The 19,609-nt window shown below is 46.7% G+C and overlaps 1 protein-coding gene across 4 annotated transcripts in view; it reads left to right on the top strand.

Annotated features, from left to right (window-relative positions):
• The window catches only part of MGAT5 (alpha-1,6-mannosylglycoprotein 6-beta-N-acetylglucosaminyltransferase), a 399,290-nt gene that overhangs the window by 327,794 nt on the left and 51,887 nt on the right, over positions 1-19,609 (top strand). For all 4 annotated transcript variants that reach the window (XM_070389588.1, XM_070389598.1, XM_070389571.1 and 1 more), the window contains one exon: positions 13,533-13,682. In XM_070389588.1, coding sequence (XP_070245689.1) covers positions 13,533-13,682 — 150 coding nt within the window. The remainder of the gene's footprint in view (positions 1-13,532; positions 13,683-19,609) is intronic.

Consider the following 19,609-nt stretch of genomic DNA (forward strand, 5'->3'; position numbering starts at 1 on the left):
CTCCCACTCCCATCTTCACAAGGTCCAAGAAGAAGCACACACGTATTCAGTGCAGTGTAAATCCTGTCTGTGTGTGTGGTTCAGCAACTGGAGCTTTCCTTCTCATTCAGAGCTGGGAGACGCTCGCAAGACAGAGAGGCCTATGGGAAACCCTCCCTGTTTAGAATGAAGGATGCAAGTGTGCACTCTCCCATAGATGTGCGTCATATACTACCTTCCCTTCCTGGTTTCCCAAAAAAATAGGGCTGTCTCTGTTTATTCCACCTCCCAGATCTCTACACGGTCTCTGCATTGAAGTGTACCCTTCAGGGCTACCCTGTGTGATTTTGGAGAGAGGTAGTTATCTTTTTTTTCCCCATTGTCTGTAATGTGGGAAAGTCAGAAATTACAGGAAAGCAATTTCCTTTCATCCTGTGTGCATCCAGGTTAGATGTGTATTCCGCCAGTTACCTTGTGTGTGCTTATTCATGTATTTCTTCATGTGAAAGAAACTTTTTGAAATTTAATAAAATGTGTTTCTGTATAAACTATGAGTAAAGTTAAGTGGACAGATGTGGCTACACTGTAACATGACAATATGAAAAGCACCGATCTTGGAGTCAGTGACAGATCCACAGAAGCTGCCACTCGAAAACAGAAAATGTCATGTTGTTATTCGTTACTGAGAGAGACCAACAGAGAAGATTTTTCCTGTAAGGAGATCAAACCAGTCAATCCTAAAAGAAATCAACCCTGAATATTCACTGACAGGGCTGAAGCTGAAGCCGAAACACCAGTATTTTGGCCACCTGATGCAAAGAGGTGACTCATTGGAAAAGACCTTGATGCTGGGAAAGACTGAGGGCAGGAGGAGAAGGAGGTAAGAGAGGATGAGATGGTTAGATAGCATTGCAAACTCAATGGACATGAATTTGAGCAACTCTGGGAGACAGTGAAGGACAGGGAAACCTAGCATGCTGCAGTCCATGGGATTGCGAGTTGGACACAACTTAGCAACTAAACAACAACAAAAAGTAGAAAAATATAGTAAGTGATTTAAAAGTATTAATCTGTCACTTGTTTTTGCATGGTCATATTTTTATTCTTAATTGACATGATTGTATAGGTCTTATATACAAAGTTCAGAAAAGAAAATATTCCCAGTCTATGTTTCTTTTCTGACCATTATTACTATTTATTTCATTTCATGGTTATTACTGAAAATAATCTTTGATCCAGAGAAGAGGGTGTTAACAAATGATCCCCTTCAGCTGTCAGGTGGTCCAGGGATACTGAGGATTTTCAGCTAGAGACCAGCCTCAGTCTGATTCTTTGGCGGGGAGTGAGTTATTGGAGAGGTGACCCCACCTTGTGACAAGAGGTCTGCCTTTTGGAACCCTTGACAGCCTCTGGCCTTCTTCAGTGGAGAGCTGCTCTCTAGAGATAGGGTAGTTGTGAGGTTAATGGTCAGAGCCAAACACCCAGGGATGGTGGGATGGTGGGGACGGGGGACCTGGTTGATCGCCAGCAGCTACCACACCTCCTTTCCTTTGCAGACGAATAGGTATCACCCCTGGGAAAGCAGAGAGGAAGGTGCTTTAAGTCATAAATTTAAAAATCTTGCAACTTTAGGCCTCAAAGGACCTTCAAACCATTGGCTCTTTCATTTTAAAACCGAGGAATTTGATGTTACAGTAGATAAAGTAGGTTGTTCAGGCTTCTCTCAGTCATTACAGAAGAGCTAAATTGTTCCAGAAGAGCTAAGCTTATATCTAGGTGCCCTGCCTCCTAAGCACTTCATTCTGAATAGCCTTGCCTGGCCTCACTCAAGACTCTTCTTTGGGGTGAACTTGAGAAACTCACAATCCAGACAGAGGGGAGGAAATTCCTGCGTGATGCTTGCAGTTGACAGCTGCTGTAGGGTGAGAGTGTCATTGATGAGGAAGCTTTCCATCCCTGGACTTTTGCAAAGCAAGAGAACATTGAGGGAAAGTTGACCACTTCCTTTTTCTCTTGACTCTGAGACCTGCCACCCACCTTTTCCTTCCACGTGCACTTTCCCTGCTCAGAACCGTTTGGCCTGGTTCCTCTTGCCTTCCTCTGTTCCCGCCATTAGATAAAGGGAGTGAGGAGAGTGATCTTGAGTCCCTGGGCCATGGACTTGCTGCCAGTGTGCATGGTGGAATGACAGTGTGACCCTTCCTCACCTGTCTATATCCCCCCACACACACATCACTGGCATTGCCCCCTTGGACTGCTCATGTGGCTCCCTCTTGGCACCAGTCTCTAGTAGCCCCCACTGCCTGTGGCCCCTCTTATAGAGCTCTGCCCAGTGGGACCCAGCTGGGCACCCTTCTGTGGGATTCACACCTGCACCAAGAGAAAACAACATCTGTTCCTCTGAGAAATTGTGGGAGCTCCTGCTGATGCACACGCGGGCTCTGCTCAGGAATCCTCCTTCCGGGCATCCTCTTGACCTCAGTCTCCATCCATGAGGCATTGCAGGCTTTGGGTCTGGCACTGATCTGTGTGCCTCAGAAATTCCCAGGGGTGCAGTGAAGCTCTGCAAAGTAGTCCCTTCAAGGGCCTTCTCACCCACTTAGGTAGCAGAAGGAAACAAGTCCACAGCTCCCCCAGGACAACCTCCCTTCTTACCTCTCAGGGTGTGGGGATATAGGCTGGCTGCTCACTTTGAGAGATGTGTAGTACCCTTGTTCAGTAGCCGGCCTGTGGGGCCTCAGTGTAATTGACAGGGCAAACCCACATTCACATGGTCTCACCTGCCATGCGTGTCCTGCTGCTCTGCTGAGGCAGCACCCAGCCCCAGCACTCCAAAGCCTTCCCTGCAGACACACAGAATACTCCTTTGTCAGCCAGGTCTCCTTTGCCATCAGACAGCATCTGATTGCCTGTCGCCGGCCAAAGCCCACAGGGTAACATCGCCTCCACTTTGTCAGGAGTGGATGCATCTCTCAGGTCAAGTCCGTTCCATCCACAAGTCCCTGATCCTGTGGAAATTCCATAAAAAAGGCAGCTCCATGTTGCCAGGCAGCCTCTTGGTTTTCTGACCTTCCCTCGTGATAGCTCTCTGCCACCGGCCAGTCTTTCTGTGATTACTGCCTAGATAGACTGATTAGCAGAGCTCCTGAAGGAGCCAGGTGACACATTTAGGCCGCAGTGGTCTGTTTTTAACCTTTCAGCCTGTTTTCTGAGCACAATCGCATAGCTGGGGGGCTTTGTTTTTCTCAGGCTGGAGTGAGTGAGGGGTAACATTATCCCTAAGTGACTCCGTCTGCACTGGCGGGGAAACAAGCCAGTTTTACAATTTGAAGACCTCCTGCCTGTCTCAAAGCAGAAAGGAGGTCATGTCAAAGGGCTTCTTGTTTTCACAAACTGGCTAGCGAGTCCCCAGGGTCCTTTAAAAGGCATTCGTTAAGTATCAGAAAGCTCCAGTGCAAAGGCGGAGAAATCCCAGAAACCTAAAAGTGCTGGGAACAGGGAAGCGTAGGAACTAACCCGCTGGTTCCCAGAGAACAGTGTGCTGTGGGTGTAGCCAGTGGTGTGAAGGCTCTAACCATCTCCAGACTCAGCACTTGTTTGTCCCATTGGATGCCTCAGGGTAGTATCTGCACTCTGTTTTACACTAAGAATACATTTTTAAACAGCTTTTACATACATTTCATTATTCCCACTTCTAGCTCAGCACAGTTAGTGGGTGTCTGATAGAACTGGGAGGTGATGTTATCCCATTTATAGATCCATCAGATTGCAAAAACAGGACTGATGGCTCTGTCTGCATTACTCATATATTTAGCCTCAGAAATCTCCCAGTTTCTTTTTTTAAGCTAGAGACCAAATTCTTCACCTGATCAGATAGTAGAGAATAATAAGTCAGTTCAGTTCAGTTCAGTCGCTCAGTCGTGTCTGACTCTTTGGGACCCCATGGACTGCAGCACACCAGGCCTTCCTATCCATCACCAACTCTCTGAGTTTACTCAAACTCATGTCCATTGAGTCAGTGATGCCATTCAACCATCTCACCCTCTGTCGGCCCCTTCCGCCTTCAATCTTTCCCAGCATCAAGATCTTTTCAAATGAGTCATTTGTTTGCATCAGGTGGCCAAAGTATTGTAAGTATAATAAGTCAAGGGCTCCTGAAAATTCTTCCTTTTCACTCCATCCCAAACTCAAAGGTAGGTACGAGAACCACTCATGTCATACTTTAAGGCAGACTTACATACAACCAGCTATTCACCTGCTGCTCTAGGTGAGTTGTAATTAATTATACCAGGTGAGGTCCAGTCAAGAATAAATATTTAAAATAGCTAACCAACAAGGATCTACTGTATACCACAGGACCTGTGTTCAATATTCTGTAATAATCTAAGTAGGAAAAGAGTTTGAAAAATGATAGATATATGTATGCTGCTGCTGCTGCTGCTAAGTCGCTTCAGTTGTGTCCGACTCTGTGCGACCCCAGAGACGGCAGCCCACCAGGCTCCCCTGTCCCTGGGATTCTCCAGGCAAGAACACTGGAGTGGGTTGCCATTTCCTTCTCCAATGCATGAAAGTGAAAAGAGAAAGTGAAGTAGCTCAGTCGTCTCCGACTCTTAGCAACCCCATGGTCTGCAGCCCACCAGGCTCCTTCATCCATGGGATTCTCCAGGCAAGAACACTGGAGTTGGGTGCCATCGCCTTCTCCAAGATATATGTATATATACATATAAATATGTGTGCATATATGTGTGTGTGTGTATATATATATATATATATATAAAACCAAATCACTCTGTTTACCTGAAATTAACAAAATCATTGTAAGTCAATTGTACTTCAAGATAAAATAAAAATTAAATAAAAAGGGTAAGTATAGAACCCGCTACAGCCAAAGAAACCAGACCCCCTTTTAATTACCTGTGGGCCCATAGCTGGACCACTAGCCAGACTGGAGACAAGAGAACAAGGTTCCTCTTATTATTATTCCCCCTGTAATCATTGAGCACCATCTTGTCTCCCAGAGAGGTAAGGATTCGGAGAGGAGTCAGAGGTGGGTAGGCTTTAAGAATCTTAGCTTCCTGGAGTCTTCAAGAGTCCTAGTGGCCTGAGTGGGACAGAGCAAGGACTCCCCCACCCCCCAACCCCACACACACCTTCACCTTGGGAAGTTACTTGAAATAAAGTAGCCAAGGACTCACAAAAAAAAAAGCCAAGGACTTAACTTATTTTGTGATGTAAATTGTTTCTGCTTCACTGCTGAAATGCACAGAGATTTGCATTTTAGAACTCAACTTCTAATCTTGGAATAAAAGAATCTTTGTTGAATTTTTGACTCCGGTAACAGGCAGATGAGGTCGTTTCTTTTTGTCTCTCCCTCCCTCCCTTTCTTTGACCTCACTCCTAAGTGAGAACCTCATACTTGATTGCTACGTTAAAAGGAAGATGAATCAACCATGAAATATATCATTTAAGGTTTGCAGCTCTCTTTTTATTTTATTTTGATTTAAATACACCCTTAGGTAAAGTCACAGACGTTAAGCTCATTGGCTGAGAGCAGGCTTTGATATAGAAGAACTTGGCCCCTGAGACATCTCTTCCCATAAATGTCTTGTGTTTCCTGCACTCCCTTAGTCTTCAACTACCCTGTGCCACACCTACAGACGTGGGACCTACAGTGTCCTTCCCTGACATTCACAGACCCACTGGGTGGGCACCTACAGTGACAACGCAGTCCAAAGGGGCCAAGCAGGAAGATATCAAGGGCTCAGGGGAGGTAGCAGCTGACCTCACCTCGGCGAGCCCAGGAAGAGGGGGGAGGAATCCGTTCAGGAGAGAAAAGGAGGGAGGGAAGAAGGGTGTCTCTGGGGAAGCCCATGGCAGGTCAGACACAGGCAAGAGAGCAGGTGGACCTTAAGCAAGGGAGGAGAGGGCATGGCCAGTGGTGAGCTGCAGAGCCCGTAGAAACCCAGTTTGTGAAGATCCCCGTGTGTGCAGAGCTGCGGAGATGGTCTTTCATTGCCATGAGGAGCCTTTGAAAACTTATACAGAGGAACTAAATCTTCAGTTTTGAAAACTGTGGCACTGGGGAGGATGGATTGAAGGGCGGGGATCCTAGAAACAGTGTCTTAACCCAGAGCTTCTAGAAAGCAGGGCCTGCAGCAAAGGTTGAGTGTTACGACCTGAAGTAGTACTAATATTCCTGCTTTACCAGGAGCCACGCAGACACTGGGCACTCTGGATACCCTTTGAGGTCTGCAGGGAGGAACTCTTCCTTTAGCATAACCTGTAGAAGAGAGAAAAGAGGCTCCCTCCTGCTTCTTGGCTCACATCACAGGGAACTGGTGTCCTGTACTTCCGGAATGCTGTTCTGGGATGGGGGCCTCCACAGCCTAGCCCCACACCGACCCCTGGTGTAGCTTCTTCCCAGTCTGACAGCAGAGGGCAGCCTTGTTTTTGTGAGCTTGAGCTGAGAAAGAGAAGAGCAGGCAGTCTGGGGAATCTGAGAGGTCCATAACGGTGTTACCAGTCAGACACCAAGCTCCCCTCAGAGACCGTCACATCAGTCCAGGAAGGAGGGGATGGATGCCAGAGTGCACGGAGAGGGCCAGTGTAGAGAAAAATGTGCAATTCATTCAGTAGAGTCGACAAGTCCCACCCTGACCTTTCAATGAGATACATCACAGCAGCAGTCAGTAAGGGCTTCCCTAGTAGCTCAGTTGTTAAAGAACCTGCCTGCAATGCAGGAGACCCCGGTTCAACTCCTGGGTTGGGGAAGATCCCCCTGGAGAAGGGATAGGCTACCCACTCCAGTATTCTTGGGCTTCCCTGGTGTCACAAATGGTAAAGAATCCACTTGCAATGCGGGAGACCTGGGTTCAATCCCTGGGTTGGGAAGATCTCCTGGAGGTGAGCATGGCAACCCACTCCAGTATTCTCGCGTGGAGAATTGCACGGACTGAAGAGCCTGGTGGGACACAGTCCATGGGGTGGTAGAGAGTCGGACATGACTGAGTGACTAAGCACAGTACAGCAGTCAGTAAAGGGCTTCCATGGCTAGTATGGAGCTAGGCATACTCTATGGACTTGAAGTTTCCTAAAGAAAATGATTCATCATTGAATACTCATTCATAAAGTCATGGAATAATCCAATTCCTATATTTGTCAGGGAAGAAGAGGAAGCTACTACTTTAAAAATGATTAAAAATCCAAGGTCATCAAAATAAGGAATCTGATCACAAGTATACCTATCAGAATTCTTTCTACTGAAATGGCAGAAACCCAGCTCTCCTAGCTTAGGATTGGGAGACTCTCAGCATCCAGGGAGGGGTAGGCATGCACTGGGCAGAGATATCACTGGAGCTAGGGACCATGACCCCGCCAGGACATACCCCCTCTCACACTTGGCCTTCTCTGTGAGGGGACTTTCCTCTTCTCTGTCTGGAGCCTGACCTTCATGGGACAGGACCCACACTGGCCTCAGCAGCTGGTTTCCTAACTGATTGCTTTGGCTCTAGAGAGCATTGACTCTTCACACCACTCGGCCCTTCCTGGGGAGGATGCCCGCTAGCTCAGCACTCACCAGGCGCTCTCCATGGACCAAACACCTCTGCACAGGGTGGCAGAATTATTACACAAAGTGCCAAGTGGATGAGGGGAAACAGGGTCCAGGAGAAGGGGTATGCATATCTGCCCTGGGGGGCAAGGGTGTTGATGGGGAGAAACGTACATAACGTCCCTGCGGCCCAAAGCTCAGAACACTGCCATTCGCCAAAGAACCTTCCTGAACCCCTAATTCACCAGCTGGAGAAGAAAAGGGCTCCTGACTCTGTGCTTCTGCCTTCTGCCTCTCCTCCTGCTAAGGACTCAGGCGAGTGTTGCTTTATTGAATTGTCTTCCCGAAGCTCTCTATTAAACCTCTGAATATCTTCCTACCAGCTCTGCAAACAGAGCTGCCTCCAGCTGCAATCACAGCCACTGAAGATGCACTGAAAGCCGCTCCAGTGTGTTCTTTGCTTGTCCTTTCCTTGGTATCGTCCCTTCCCCCATCTCCTAATGAGTTTGCTGCTGCTGCTGTTTGGTCGCTTCAGTCGTGTCCAATTCTGTGCGACCGTGGACTGTAGCCCGCCAGGTTCCTCTGTCCAAGAAATTCTTCAGGCAAGAATACTGTAGTGGGTTGCCATGCCCTCCTCCAGGGATCTTCCTGACCCAAGGATCGAACCTAGGTCTCCTGCATTGCAGGCAGATTTTTTTTTTACCACTAAGCCACCAGGGAAGACCCCTAATGAGTTTAGGTAGATCTAAATGAGTTTAGGTAGATTGAAATTTTAATCAGTTTGATTGCTTGTTTTTAATGGGAATTTAAATTGAACTGGAGACTGAGAGCTTTAAGGAGCTGCAGGCTGCTTGGTGGGGCATTTTGGAGGCATGTCTCACCCCTGAGACAGGGGTAGTGGCATGCTGCAGTGTGGTGACTCTGTGCAAGCCCCTTCTGACTACATCTCAGCAAATTTGTAGGTAATAGGGTTTATGAAAGAAAGTGAAAAGTGAAAATGTTAGTTGCTCATTCGTGCCTATCTCTTTGTGACTCCCTGAACTCCTTGGTCCATGGAATTCTCCAGGTTGCCATGCCCTCCTCCAGGGATCTTCCTGACCCAGGGGTTGAACCGGGACTACTGCATTGCAGGTTGATTCTTTACCATCAGAGCCACAAGGGAAGCCCGAAAATGTTTATGGAGGAGGTAATTTTCTCTGACCTTGTCCTCTTAAGTCAGAGAAGACAACTTTCTAAGGAGTGATACTGATCTAGTTCTTGGACCAACAGCACCCCTAGTTCTGGGGTATTACCTTGACCTTGAACCTGGATGTCCAAAATCAGGAGGGGAGGGGTCTGCTGGAAAATATTCTTCCCCCTGCACACACATCCCTCCCTGCTGTGGACCTTCACATGGGTGGAGAAAGGCAGGCCAGGACCATGGTTGACTTAACTTCAGCACCTTCTTTCTTTCTAAACAACTTTAATATTATTTTTATAGATAAAAAAACAACTTTTATTTATAATTATAATCAGTTTACAGTGTTGTATTAGTTTCAGGTGTTGGGCAAAGTGATTCAGTTATACATGTACATATATCTGCTCTTTTTCAGATTCTTTTCCTATAGGTTATTACAGAATATCGAGTAGAGTTCCCTGTACTATATAGTATATCCTTGTGAATTGCCTAATTTATAAATAGTAGTGTGTATATGTTAATGCCAGCCTCCTAATTTATCCTTGTTTCTTAAACACAAAAGATAGCATTATCCATTGAGGAGAAAAGAAGATCCTTTGAACCTCTTTACCGAAAGAACTGAGCCCAACAAGGGGGCTTCCCTGATAGCTCAGTTGGTAAAGAATCTGCCTGCAATGCAGGAGACCCCTGTTCCATTCCCAAGTGGGGAAGATCCACTGGAGAAGGGGTAGGCTACCCATTCCAGTATTCTTGGGCTTCCCTTGTGCCTCAGCTGGTAAAGAATCCGCCTGCAATGTGGGAGACCTGGGTTCGATCCCTGGGTTGGGAAGATCTCCTGGAGAAGGGAAAGGCTACCCACTCCAGTATTCTGGCCTGGAGAATTCCATGGACTGTCCATGGGGTCGCAAAGAGTCTGAGATGACTAAGCGACTTGTACAGGTACAGGAGCCTAGCAAGAGATGTGAGATGGCAATGGTGTAAGCCTCAGTGTCATACAGACTGGTTTCTATTTTTTGTTAATTACATGCATTTTAATTTTTCTCTCTTTTAATTGTGAAATATATAAAACATACCCACCACCTAGATGTACAGATGTTGATACTGTGCAATAGTTTTCTTTACCAGAAAAATGATATAGTTCAAATATCGTTGAAGCTCCATCCACCTCCCCAAGCCCTCCCTTTTCTTCTCAGTAATCAATAGCCGGAAGTTGGTATCTATCATCCCCATGTATATTTTTATAGTTAACTACAAATATCCATGTAAAGTATTGTTGATATGCATACCATTGAATAATACTGCTCTTCATGGTTAAAAAATGGCATCAAGCCATACAGATTCTTTTGCAATCCGTCCCAGGGCTGCTGGACCATGGACAAGTTGTGTCATCTTTCTGAGCCTCAGGCAGGTTGTTAAGATACTGGTTGTTTTCATCCTAGTCCAGTCCAGGTGAGCAAAGATTGCAGCTTGGAGGGGAGGAGACAATTTGATATTACAAAGGCAGCATCAGCAGCACTTTGTGACTAATTTGATGTGTGAAATGACAAGTGTGATTCCGGTAACTGGCTAGCAGATAATGCCAGTTACTGAGATCAGGAGCTGGGGGTGGGGGGGGGGCTGGGGGGGGCAGGGTGGGGAGCGGGGCGGCAGTGTGATGCTGGTCTGGGAAAGTCAGGCACTGCATTCCATTTCTGACCCATTAAGAGTTGGAAGTGTCTGTGGCAACACAGATGGAGAGGTACAGGAGATAGCTGGATTTTTGGACCCCAAATTCAAACAGTGGTTGGGAGCCCATGGAGATGCTTCTTTGGGCATCCGGTGAGCATTCACTTGGGAAGGGAGGGGCCAGGGCACTCGGCATTCGTGGTTCAAATTCCTTTGCCTGGAATCCATAGTGTGGCTCACCCTCACCTGATTTCTTCAGAACAAGTGGCAACATGAGATGGAAATTTCTTTATTGTCGTGTCAACCTGAAAGGTTAGGGTTATGTCTGAAAACTTTTTTCCACTCAGAACCTGTTGTGAAATTAACAGAATCATCTCTGAAGGGTACTTCTGCTTTCAGATTTTACCATGCTTTCATGTTAATAAATTCATAGACTTTATTGAGCTTGGCAAATACTTCTTCATATTTGCCTAAACTTACCCCCTGGTGAAACTTCAAGGCACCACAGCCTTTTCTGGGATGAGTGGCAGAGCTCCTGTCTCCTCCTGCTCCCTTCCCCAGGGTTTGGTTCAGGAACCCAGTTGAGTGCTCTTCTCCAAGTTAGGACCCGGGTGATCTCTCCCTGCTCTCCTTTGTGGCTTACTGCGGACCTGGTCAGGGACTGTGGGTCTATCCTCACTAGTTAGCAGCTGGTTCTTCACAGGGAAATGTGTTTTTTTGCTTTATTAAAGGAAGGATGCTTGCCCCCCACCTCATCCCCAACCCAGTCCCATCCCTGCCAAAAGCCCAGCTTGATGTCCTAGCAGACCTCCTTTTGGATGGTAGGAATCTCCCTGCAGTGGCCCAGATACAAACAAGTGCTGGGAAGGTGCTGTTACTGTAAGGATCCAGAAAGACCTGGGGGTTTAGAGCAGGGAACAGCTGCGGATGGGGTGGTACCCAGAAGCACCTCTGACCCTGCTTTCCTCTCTTCTGTCTCCCTGCTTTCTTTTCTCACTCACTCCTCTCCCCATCTCGCTTTGTCCCTCTGCTCTTCCTTCCTCACCCCCTCTTCTAACTCTCCGCTTCCCCTCCCTCCCTCTCCCTCCTCAGTCTGTCTCCCCCTCCCCCGTCTGTCTCTCTTCCTCCCTCTCCCCTTTCTCTCTCCCTCCTCCACCTCTTTCCTTGCTCCTCCTCCTCCTCCCCTTCTCTCTCCCTCCTCCCCCACCACCTCCCCCGCTGTGCCCTCTCCCTGTCACACTTACAGGAGGAATGTCTAGGTCTCAGTCAGTCTAGGTCCCTCTTACTATTTTCTCTTTGCTCCATCCAGCTCTTACCTGTTTCCCTTGAACTGGCAGCTGACTTGTATCTGGTCTGTAATTGCCCAGATTCCAACACCACATGACCTTGGTGCTCTAAAGCCCCTGGCCATCTGGCAGTCATCTCTCTGTGACTAGGATCTAAGCCCCCTAGAAAGGGTCCTGACTGGCTCAGCTCATTTTCCTGAGTCCGGCCACTCTGTCCCAGGCTGGCAGGCAGCCTGGGGATGGGTCCCCCTCAGGAAAGACACACCTGGGCCCATCAGCACTGGCAGGGGGTGGGCCAGGGTTACAGAAGCCCCTGCCTACCTAGCAAGGGCTAGGGGAGGGGGTAGAACCCCTGAGAAGGAGTGATCAGGTCTCTCTAGCACAGAAAGTGTGTCATAGACCCCCTCCTGTTTACTCACACCAGGAAGGTGATCCTAAATTTGGCTCAAGCTGTGAGTGGGAGTCATGGTTTGTAAACTGTTCCTAGTCACCTCTGCACGAATGGAAGGGTATACATCTCTCAAGTAATGAATTTAGCATTTTCCGGCCCCACCAAACATGGCATGAAATTAGACTTTCAGTTGGAGCGTTTATTTTATTCATACAGTGGGGTGCAAGGTCGACTTGCTTATTCCCACACAAATTTCTTCGGTGCATAAAATAGAGACTGTGAAGTGTACTGTTTTTCCATCATGAAGACTTTGGATGCCTGATTTGAAACATGTATCCCCCAAAGTTGAGTGCTTTGTAATATCCTCACTGAGTGGTAAAGCGGGGGCAGACACTGAACAGGGCTCAGGATGCCCGTTTGGTGGAGGGAGCTGCCCCCGCAGGTCAGAGTGCGGGTCCCACCCCAAGGCTGCTGCTTCCCATCAGGGGCTCAGTGGCCGCTGATGCCATAACCCCAGGTCCTTTGTGGTCCTAAGTCACAAAACTGGCGATTATTATACTTGCCTGGAGTGTGTGAAAACAGGCTTCAAATGAGAAAAACCTTGTCCCACTCTCCTACAACTGGAAAACATTGCAGACCTTGAATCTTTCAAATGTCCCCCCAAAAAAACACCTCAAAGGACAACCCACAGAATCCGGCTTCTATGACTTAGTCACACAGAAACGTGAAGAGGGACAGGGAGCCTACTTCCTCCTCCCAGGTGGTTTTGATTTAGAAAATGTGCCTCAAATTCAATGCTCACGAATAATAGAGAGAGGTTCTGTTTTGCCTCTAAGAAAAGTAAGACTACTCGTGAATGTTTCAGGACTCATCTGAGTCTACATTTAATCTTTCTTCCACCTTTTGTCTACCTGAATGTTCTCATTATCTCTATCTGCCAAGTCAATCAGTGTATACTGTGGGAAACGCTCATCTCCCCATGATCTGAATTAGGTGGGATCCAGTTCTGACAACATGAGTTAATCATCACTAGAAATATTGGCAAGAGCTGAGGATGTTTGTGTTCCTCAGGGACAGCTTACCATCTCCAGATAAGTATTCCAGTCCAACTGACTGCCTTCTCTGTGCTCCTTCCCCCAAACTTCCTCCCTCATAAGGAAGACAAGCCAAAAGCAAAGTGTTGGATCCCTGGTAATTTACAAGGCGAGGACAGTACTTCAGAGCAGTCAGCCTTGAGCCATCGCTGGTATTCAGTAGTAGGTCACTATATAATATATTTCTTCTTGCAAAGTTATACAGCATCCATGTGACTTTTTTTGCCCTTAAAATCCAGTCAGGTTACTTTTAAAAGAAGTTTTACGAGTTGGATTGCCAAATTTGTGCAGTCTCCATGTTAAGAACTCCTGCCTTTGTGGTCTCCAGCCATGAGACAGGTTGTTATGAGAATGAAAAGAGAAATGCCTTCTCCTTGTGTCCCCTCTTTAGAATAAGAAGGTCTACTTGGACATCATCCACACATACACGGAAGTACACGCGACTGTTTACGGCTCCAGCACGAAGAACATTCCCAGTTACGTGAAAAACCACGGGATCCTCAGCGGACGAGACTTGCAGTTTCTTCTCCGAGAAACCAAGGTGAGTTTTTCATTGTTGTTATAAAAATGCATCCATGATGTTGGGCAGAGGCTTGTTTTTGTTGGTGTTGAAAATGGGATTGACATCTTCCATGCTTTATTTCCATTGGTGTACGGATCTTCTGGTCATTTCTGGGTAGTGATACTTTAAACCAGTTATAGCTTAAAAGGTAGTGAATTGGGGAAGGAGGTTGCTACCATTGAAGGCTTATCTGCTGAGGACCTGCTTTGTGCCAGCCATTAAGTGAGGGGCTGGAAACAGTGACAAGCAGGAGAGGTGAGGCTGTCACCCTTTCTCAGAGAGCAGCAACTTTCTCAGCAAGCCTGCAGTGCTCAACTCCCCCACCTCCCCAGGCACCTCTGTTAGTGGTTCATCACATTTGCTTGTTCAAAAAGTTTATGCTGGGCACTGGAGAAGTTCTGATAAGGGGAGAGTCTTGGTGGCTCAAGGAGCAGAGGAAGCGTCATGAAAGGTGTGAGATGAAAGATGGGTGGGGTGTGGATGCACCTGGCATTTGGCACAAACAGGAGTGAGTCAGATTGCAAGGGTGGCGATGATACATTCAGGAGAGTCAGGAGACCAACCCAGTGAGTCTGTGTTGGGAAATAGTGGAAGATAAACTTTGACAAGGAGCTGAGGGTCTGATTGTCACAGATGTAGAGTTCAGTATATGTGTGTGAATAGATGGGAGAGCCACCGATGGAAGGCATTTTTGTGGCATGATGAGCATGGTCTTGACACTATAAGGGCATCCTCTTGGCAATCTCTGTCCTTTCTGGATGTACCCAGTGCAGTTAGGGGACCTGCAAATAGATCATTGTTGGACCTCTAAGGGTTGGCTGGCACTTTGATGTGTTCCTCATGTTTATGAATATTTTTTTAATCCAACATATTTAGTATTGAAAATATCCAGAATGAATGTGTATGTGTGTTTATGTACATGTATAAATATATCTTGAAAATCTTTCCCTATCAGAAATTGCTGGACTAAAGGATATATATATTTTTAGTTTTAAAGGTTACAGCCAAAATGACTCCACGGATATTATATAGTCTGTCAGTGTTCATACTTTTCTCATTTTTTGAGCAAGATAGACTACCTTTTCACACGTTTATAACATAGATTCCTGAAGGCTGCCTAAAAATGCTGCACGTTCTTTAGGTAAAATACTACAATCCATTAAAGGGTTATAGTATTGTACACAATAGCATCACAGGTATAAGACAGATACATCAGGCTACAGCGAATTGTTTATAGATAATAAAAGAATTGAAACCGCAGAATTGTTAGATAATAAAATTGCAATACATATGAAAATCATCTTTATTAATTAACACATATATATGGAATTTAGAAAAATGGTACAGATGAATCTATCTGGCAGGGCAGGAATAGCGATACAGACGTAGAGAATGGACATGTGAGCATGTTGGATGGGAAGTGGGGATGGGGTGATTGGGAGGCTGGGATTAACACTCATACACTACCACGTGTAAATAGCTAGTGGGGACCTGCAGTGTAGCAACAAGGCACTCAGCCCCATGCTTGGGGATGACCTAGAGAGTGCGGTGGGGTGTGGTGAGGGGTCCAAGAGGAAGGGGATATGCACACCGTATAGCTGGTTCACTTTGTTGTACAGCAGAAACTAACACAACATCGTAAAGCAACTATACCCCAATTTTACAAACAAAATAGTAAAAAAATAAACTGTGAATTTTACACACATATCTCAAGCAGCTCCTGCATGTCAGGCATCACACACAAGATACAAGAGCAAAGAAACAAGTATGATCTCTGCCCGAGTGTTTCCTCAGGCCGAGGGAAGCACAGTATCAACAGTGAATTGTTCAGCCCTGGTCCCTGCTGGCTGCATTTTCATTTCCAGGGTAGAGGACAGAGGCTGGGTGGACGAGCGTCTGTGGCATCACAGCATTTCTGATCCGTGTGTATGATACATCAGTGTGGGAAAGCATATTCACAAATGCTGTCCTGTTTGCTTCTCAGAAGTAAGCAGAGGCAGGCAGGGCAGGTATTACTATTAACTTCATTCTAAACAGGAGGAAACAAGACTATAGAGTTGGGCTTATCCGCAGTCACTGAGCTCACCCTGGAGAGAACCATGACTCAGGAATTCTTTTGGTGAGGGGGTAGCAAATGAAAGCTCTGCTAGGCCCTCCATGAACCATCCTAATGAATAAACACATGTACATAAGAATATTCAGTGGATACTCACCAGCTGAAAGAATCTGCATCTCCTTTCTGCGTTTGAACAATGCTACCTCCCAAGTCATGCACATGGTGCCGTGAATACATTCATTTGATAGTTTTCTCTTCTTGGCCAAAGATCTGGTTTGCTTAAGATTTTATTTCCATACAAGGTCATCTGCAGGCTGATGACGGGGGCCATTCCAGAGTGAAGTGTGCTCACCGGTTTGTACTGCTGACTTTGCGTTCACCTTCTGTCTTAGGAGGACATTTGGACGCATTAGAATGTCAGGGCTCTTTGGTGGCAGTGTTTTTGCCTCATTTTACTTTCCCCCACCTCAGAATGTGGAAACAGCTCAAGCTCCTTTAAAAGTACATCTGGTAGCACTGGTTCTCCGTCGTCACTGTCTCACGTGCTTATGTTAACCTAGCCGCATGAATGTCTTACTCAGCTTTGTAAATCTTAAAAGAACCCTTCCTTACCGATCATCCACTTACTTTGTTAGAGAACGGGAAATAGGCTGAAGCTGGGGTCCCTGGTATTTGGGGAGGAGCAGAGAGGGGGTCTGGAAGGCCTAGGCCATGATATAAGATATTGCCCAGGAACCAAGGATTACATTGGAATTTTGAGTGCAAGAGCAACTATTTATCCTTGAAAAACTAGTACCTTCAGAGGATGTCACTGATCCCATTTTGTATTGCTTGTTCCTCTGACTAGCACATATGAAAGCTCTCCAAGTAGAATTACGGCTAAAACAGTTGGTAAATGCAATGAAAATGAGGCAGTGTATCTCTGAGCCTCCCCATATACCCAGAACACAGCAGCAGGCAGTGAAATGAATGAATCTTGGGCTTTGGAATAATGACACTAAAGACTAGTCAGGCTTTGCATTTATAACCCTTTCTGCCTCTAATTCCTTCCTCAGTGTCTCTGAGCAATTTAAAAGCGATTTATTCCAATCCACATCGAAAGTGGAGAACTGGGGATGCAGAGTAGCAAATGCGCGTGGAATGAATGGGACTTGCATGCTCCTCAGACTTGTTATGAGAGCGGGAAGTGGGTCGGGTGCCCCTCGAGGTCTAGACACAGATTGAAATGATGGATGCATAATCAGCTTCTGACTCATTATTTTTCTTTATGAACCATCTTTGAATCTCTGCATCAAGCCAGGAAACCGTCTGCTCAGCAGAATTTTGTCCTGGCGTGCCAAGAGGGGCCCAGGTACACAGAGCCTATGGAGACAGGATGGGATCCGTGTCACCCTCATGTCAGGGCTCAAAGAGCCGGGAAATTGTCAAATCTGGAAGACTCTTCTAATAGGCATATACATGTGGATGAACTCATAATGTATCAGAAAACTATAGACAAGCCACTCAGGCCAGCAAAATCCAGGAGAGCATCTTAAACCAGCAGTTAAGGGCTGAGTGGGGTGGCACATGTTAATTTTTAGCTTCAATCCCCATCTCTCTTATTGAGGTTTCTTTCTTCCATTTCCCAAATTTCACCTCCCTGTGCCCACATACCCCCCTTTCAGTCTCACCGGGGAATTTCCTTATGAAATGGGGCATTCACATCCCTCACTGGGTTGGAGGACCATTTGGAGTGAGCCCAAACAGGAACCCCCATTTCTGACAGTGAAAGTCAAGAACACATTGTGCCTATTTGAACGCAGAGGAAGTAGCAGCTACTGCTCTTGCTGTTGCCACGTGTCTTTTCTACCCACACCTCTGGCCATGTCCCCCTCCAGCCCTTGGTAGGGTGTGACGGCCCTGTTTCCCTACCAGGTCAGCTCAGCAACTTAGCTGTGGGGCTCCCCAAGAAGCCTAGACAGGGTTGGAAGACAGGCAGTGTGCACTTCTGTCCCTGCTCTAACCCATCCTTGAGTCTGGCCTCCTCAGTCAACTGTGGCTCATCCCACGAGCTTGGATGTGGTTGCACAAGCTCTCTCAAAAACCCGGGGCTTCAGGCAACCTCTGTCCAGGGACCAGAGATGGAACAGACTCCTTGCACAGCTCCAGGAGAATTCAAGGGCTCCACTTGTTCTGTTGGCAGATGCCTTTTCAGGGCCTGGCTTGTAGAGGCCTTCAGGTAACTGTATAAAGAATGATGAAGGAGACAAAGAGAAGTCCGCTAGTCATCTGGGACCTTGGAGCCATGCCCCTAGGAGTGATTTCTTGCATTTCTCAAGAATCGTGTGCCTTGATCTCTAATATCTCCCCAGCAGGGGACAAGGTCCTTCTGATACCCAATGCCTACCTGTCTCTCTGTGCTATGCCCACATCTCCAGGCCCTGTGAGAGAGCCCAAGAGTGAGCTTACTGATGGAGCAATCCATCTTCTATGTCTATTTCAGATACTGAAATATTTACCCTCAAGCAGTCAAGCAAGTGACCAGTTGCAAAAGCCATTCTCTTAACTGGATGGAGAGTATTTTGTGTACACATGCACACACACTCCATCCTCTCCCCTCCCCTCACACGTATGTATGTAAAATGAAGAATGTTTGGACATAGGATTCAGTTAACCTCTGGGACTTCAAGAACAAAGGTACCTCCTCACACACAAATAGCACACAAAAATTGCTCATCCTCTCCTTACAGAGATGCTCGATTGCTGGAAGATCTGGCAATATTTAGTCTTTTGCCCATTTATCTGACAAATGTTGGTGAAGTAAAGAATATATTCTAGGACTTGTGCTAGGCTTTCTGGATCTGGGGCTGACGAAGGCAGTTGTGCCTACAGGAGGATACTACTGTGGCAGAGGAGGCAGACAGGTAAATAGGTGACTTAACTGTGTGAAAAGTACACAGATAGGAGGAGTAATAATGCAAAAAAAAAAAAAAAATAGTGATCCCAACAGGAGACCTCACTGGGTGGGACCCCTCATACACAGGGCAACCATTCGGTTGTGGAAAATGTTGCCCTGTGATTGGTGACATCAGGGAAGTACCAAGTTGAGCCCACGTGGAGGGCATGAGCCAGTTGTGACACATTTAACTGGCTCATGTTACCATGGTACACGTGACCACGGGGTTTTGCACCCATTTTCTCTAACGTTTCCTTGTGCTAAGCCCTTTCCATGAATTCTCTCTTCATCACTAAAGTCCTCTGACCTCAGTATAGAGCCCACTTTCCTGTGGTAGTGAGCAGGCCTGTGACGCCTCCTCACTGTTGAGAGCTGAGTGGTTGGCCTGGCGTGGAATTGGGGTGAGAGGTGCGTGGGGGAGGCTTCTCCAAGGGGTGCACCTGAACTGCCTTTTCGTGTAGACCTTTCACACAGGCACAGTTGAAGATGGTCAGCATCTGCAGTTGTATGTGTATCTGAATGTTCTGTTCCTCCTCGTCTTCAAAGTTGTGGATTTGCAGTGCAAATTGTGATGTGTTTGATTTTGTGCTGGGGCTTCCAAATGACCAAAGTGCAGAGACTTTGCACAAACCAATCCTGTGGTTTTGATGTTGCTATATGTTTTGTTTTGTTTATGGAAGGCCCCGTAAGTAGCTGGGCATAGTCTTGGAGTCTGCCCAATGAGCTGGTCTCCAGGAAACAGACTTGGATTTAACATCCAACTAACCTTAGGCACTTAAACCTGTTTGGCAAATATTGCCTTTGTCTCCTTTGTCCTTGTGGATCTTTAGAAGACAGTTTTCAGGTAGTATCGGTTAGGGGCTTATGGAAGTCAGGAGAAAGTGTAGTCACTCAGTCATATCCAACTCTTTGTGA

This window comes from Bos mutus, chromosome 2 (assembly GCF_027580195.1).
Source record: "Bos mutus isolate GX-2022 chromosome 2, NWIPB_WYAK_1.1, whole genome shotgun sequence".
NCBI classification, from domain to species: domain Eukaryota; kingdom Metazoa; phylum Chordata; class Mammalia; order Artiodactyla; family Bovidae; genus Bos; species Bos mutus.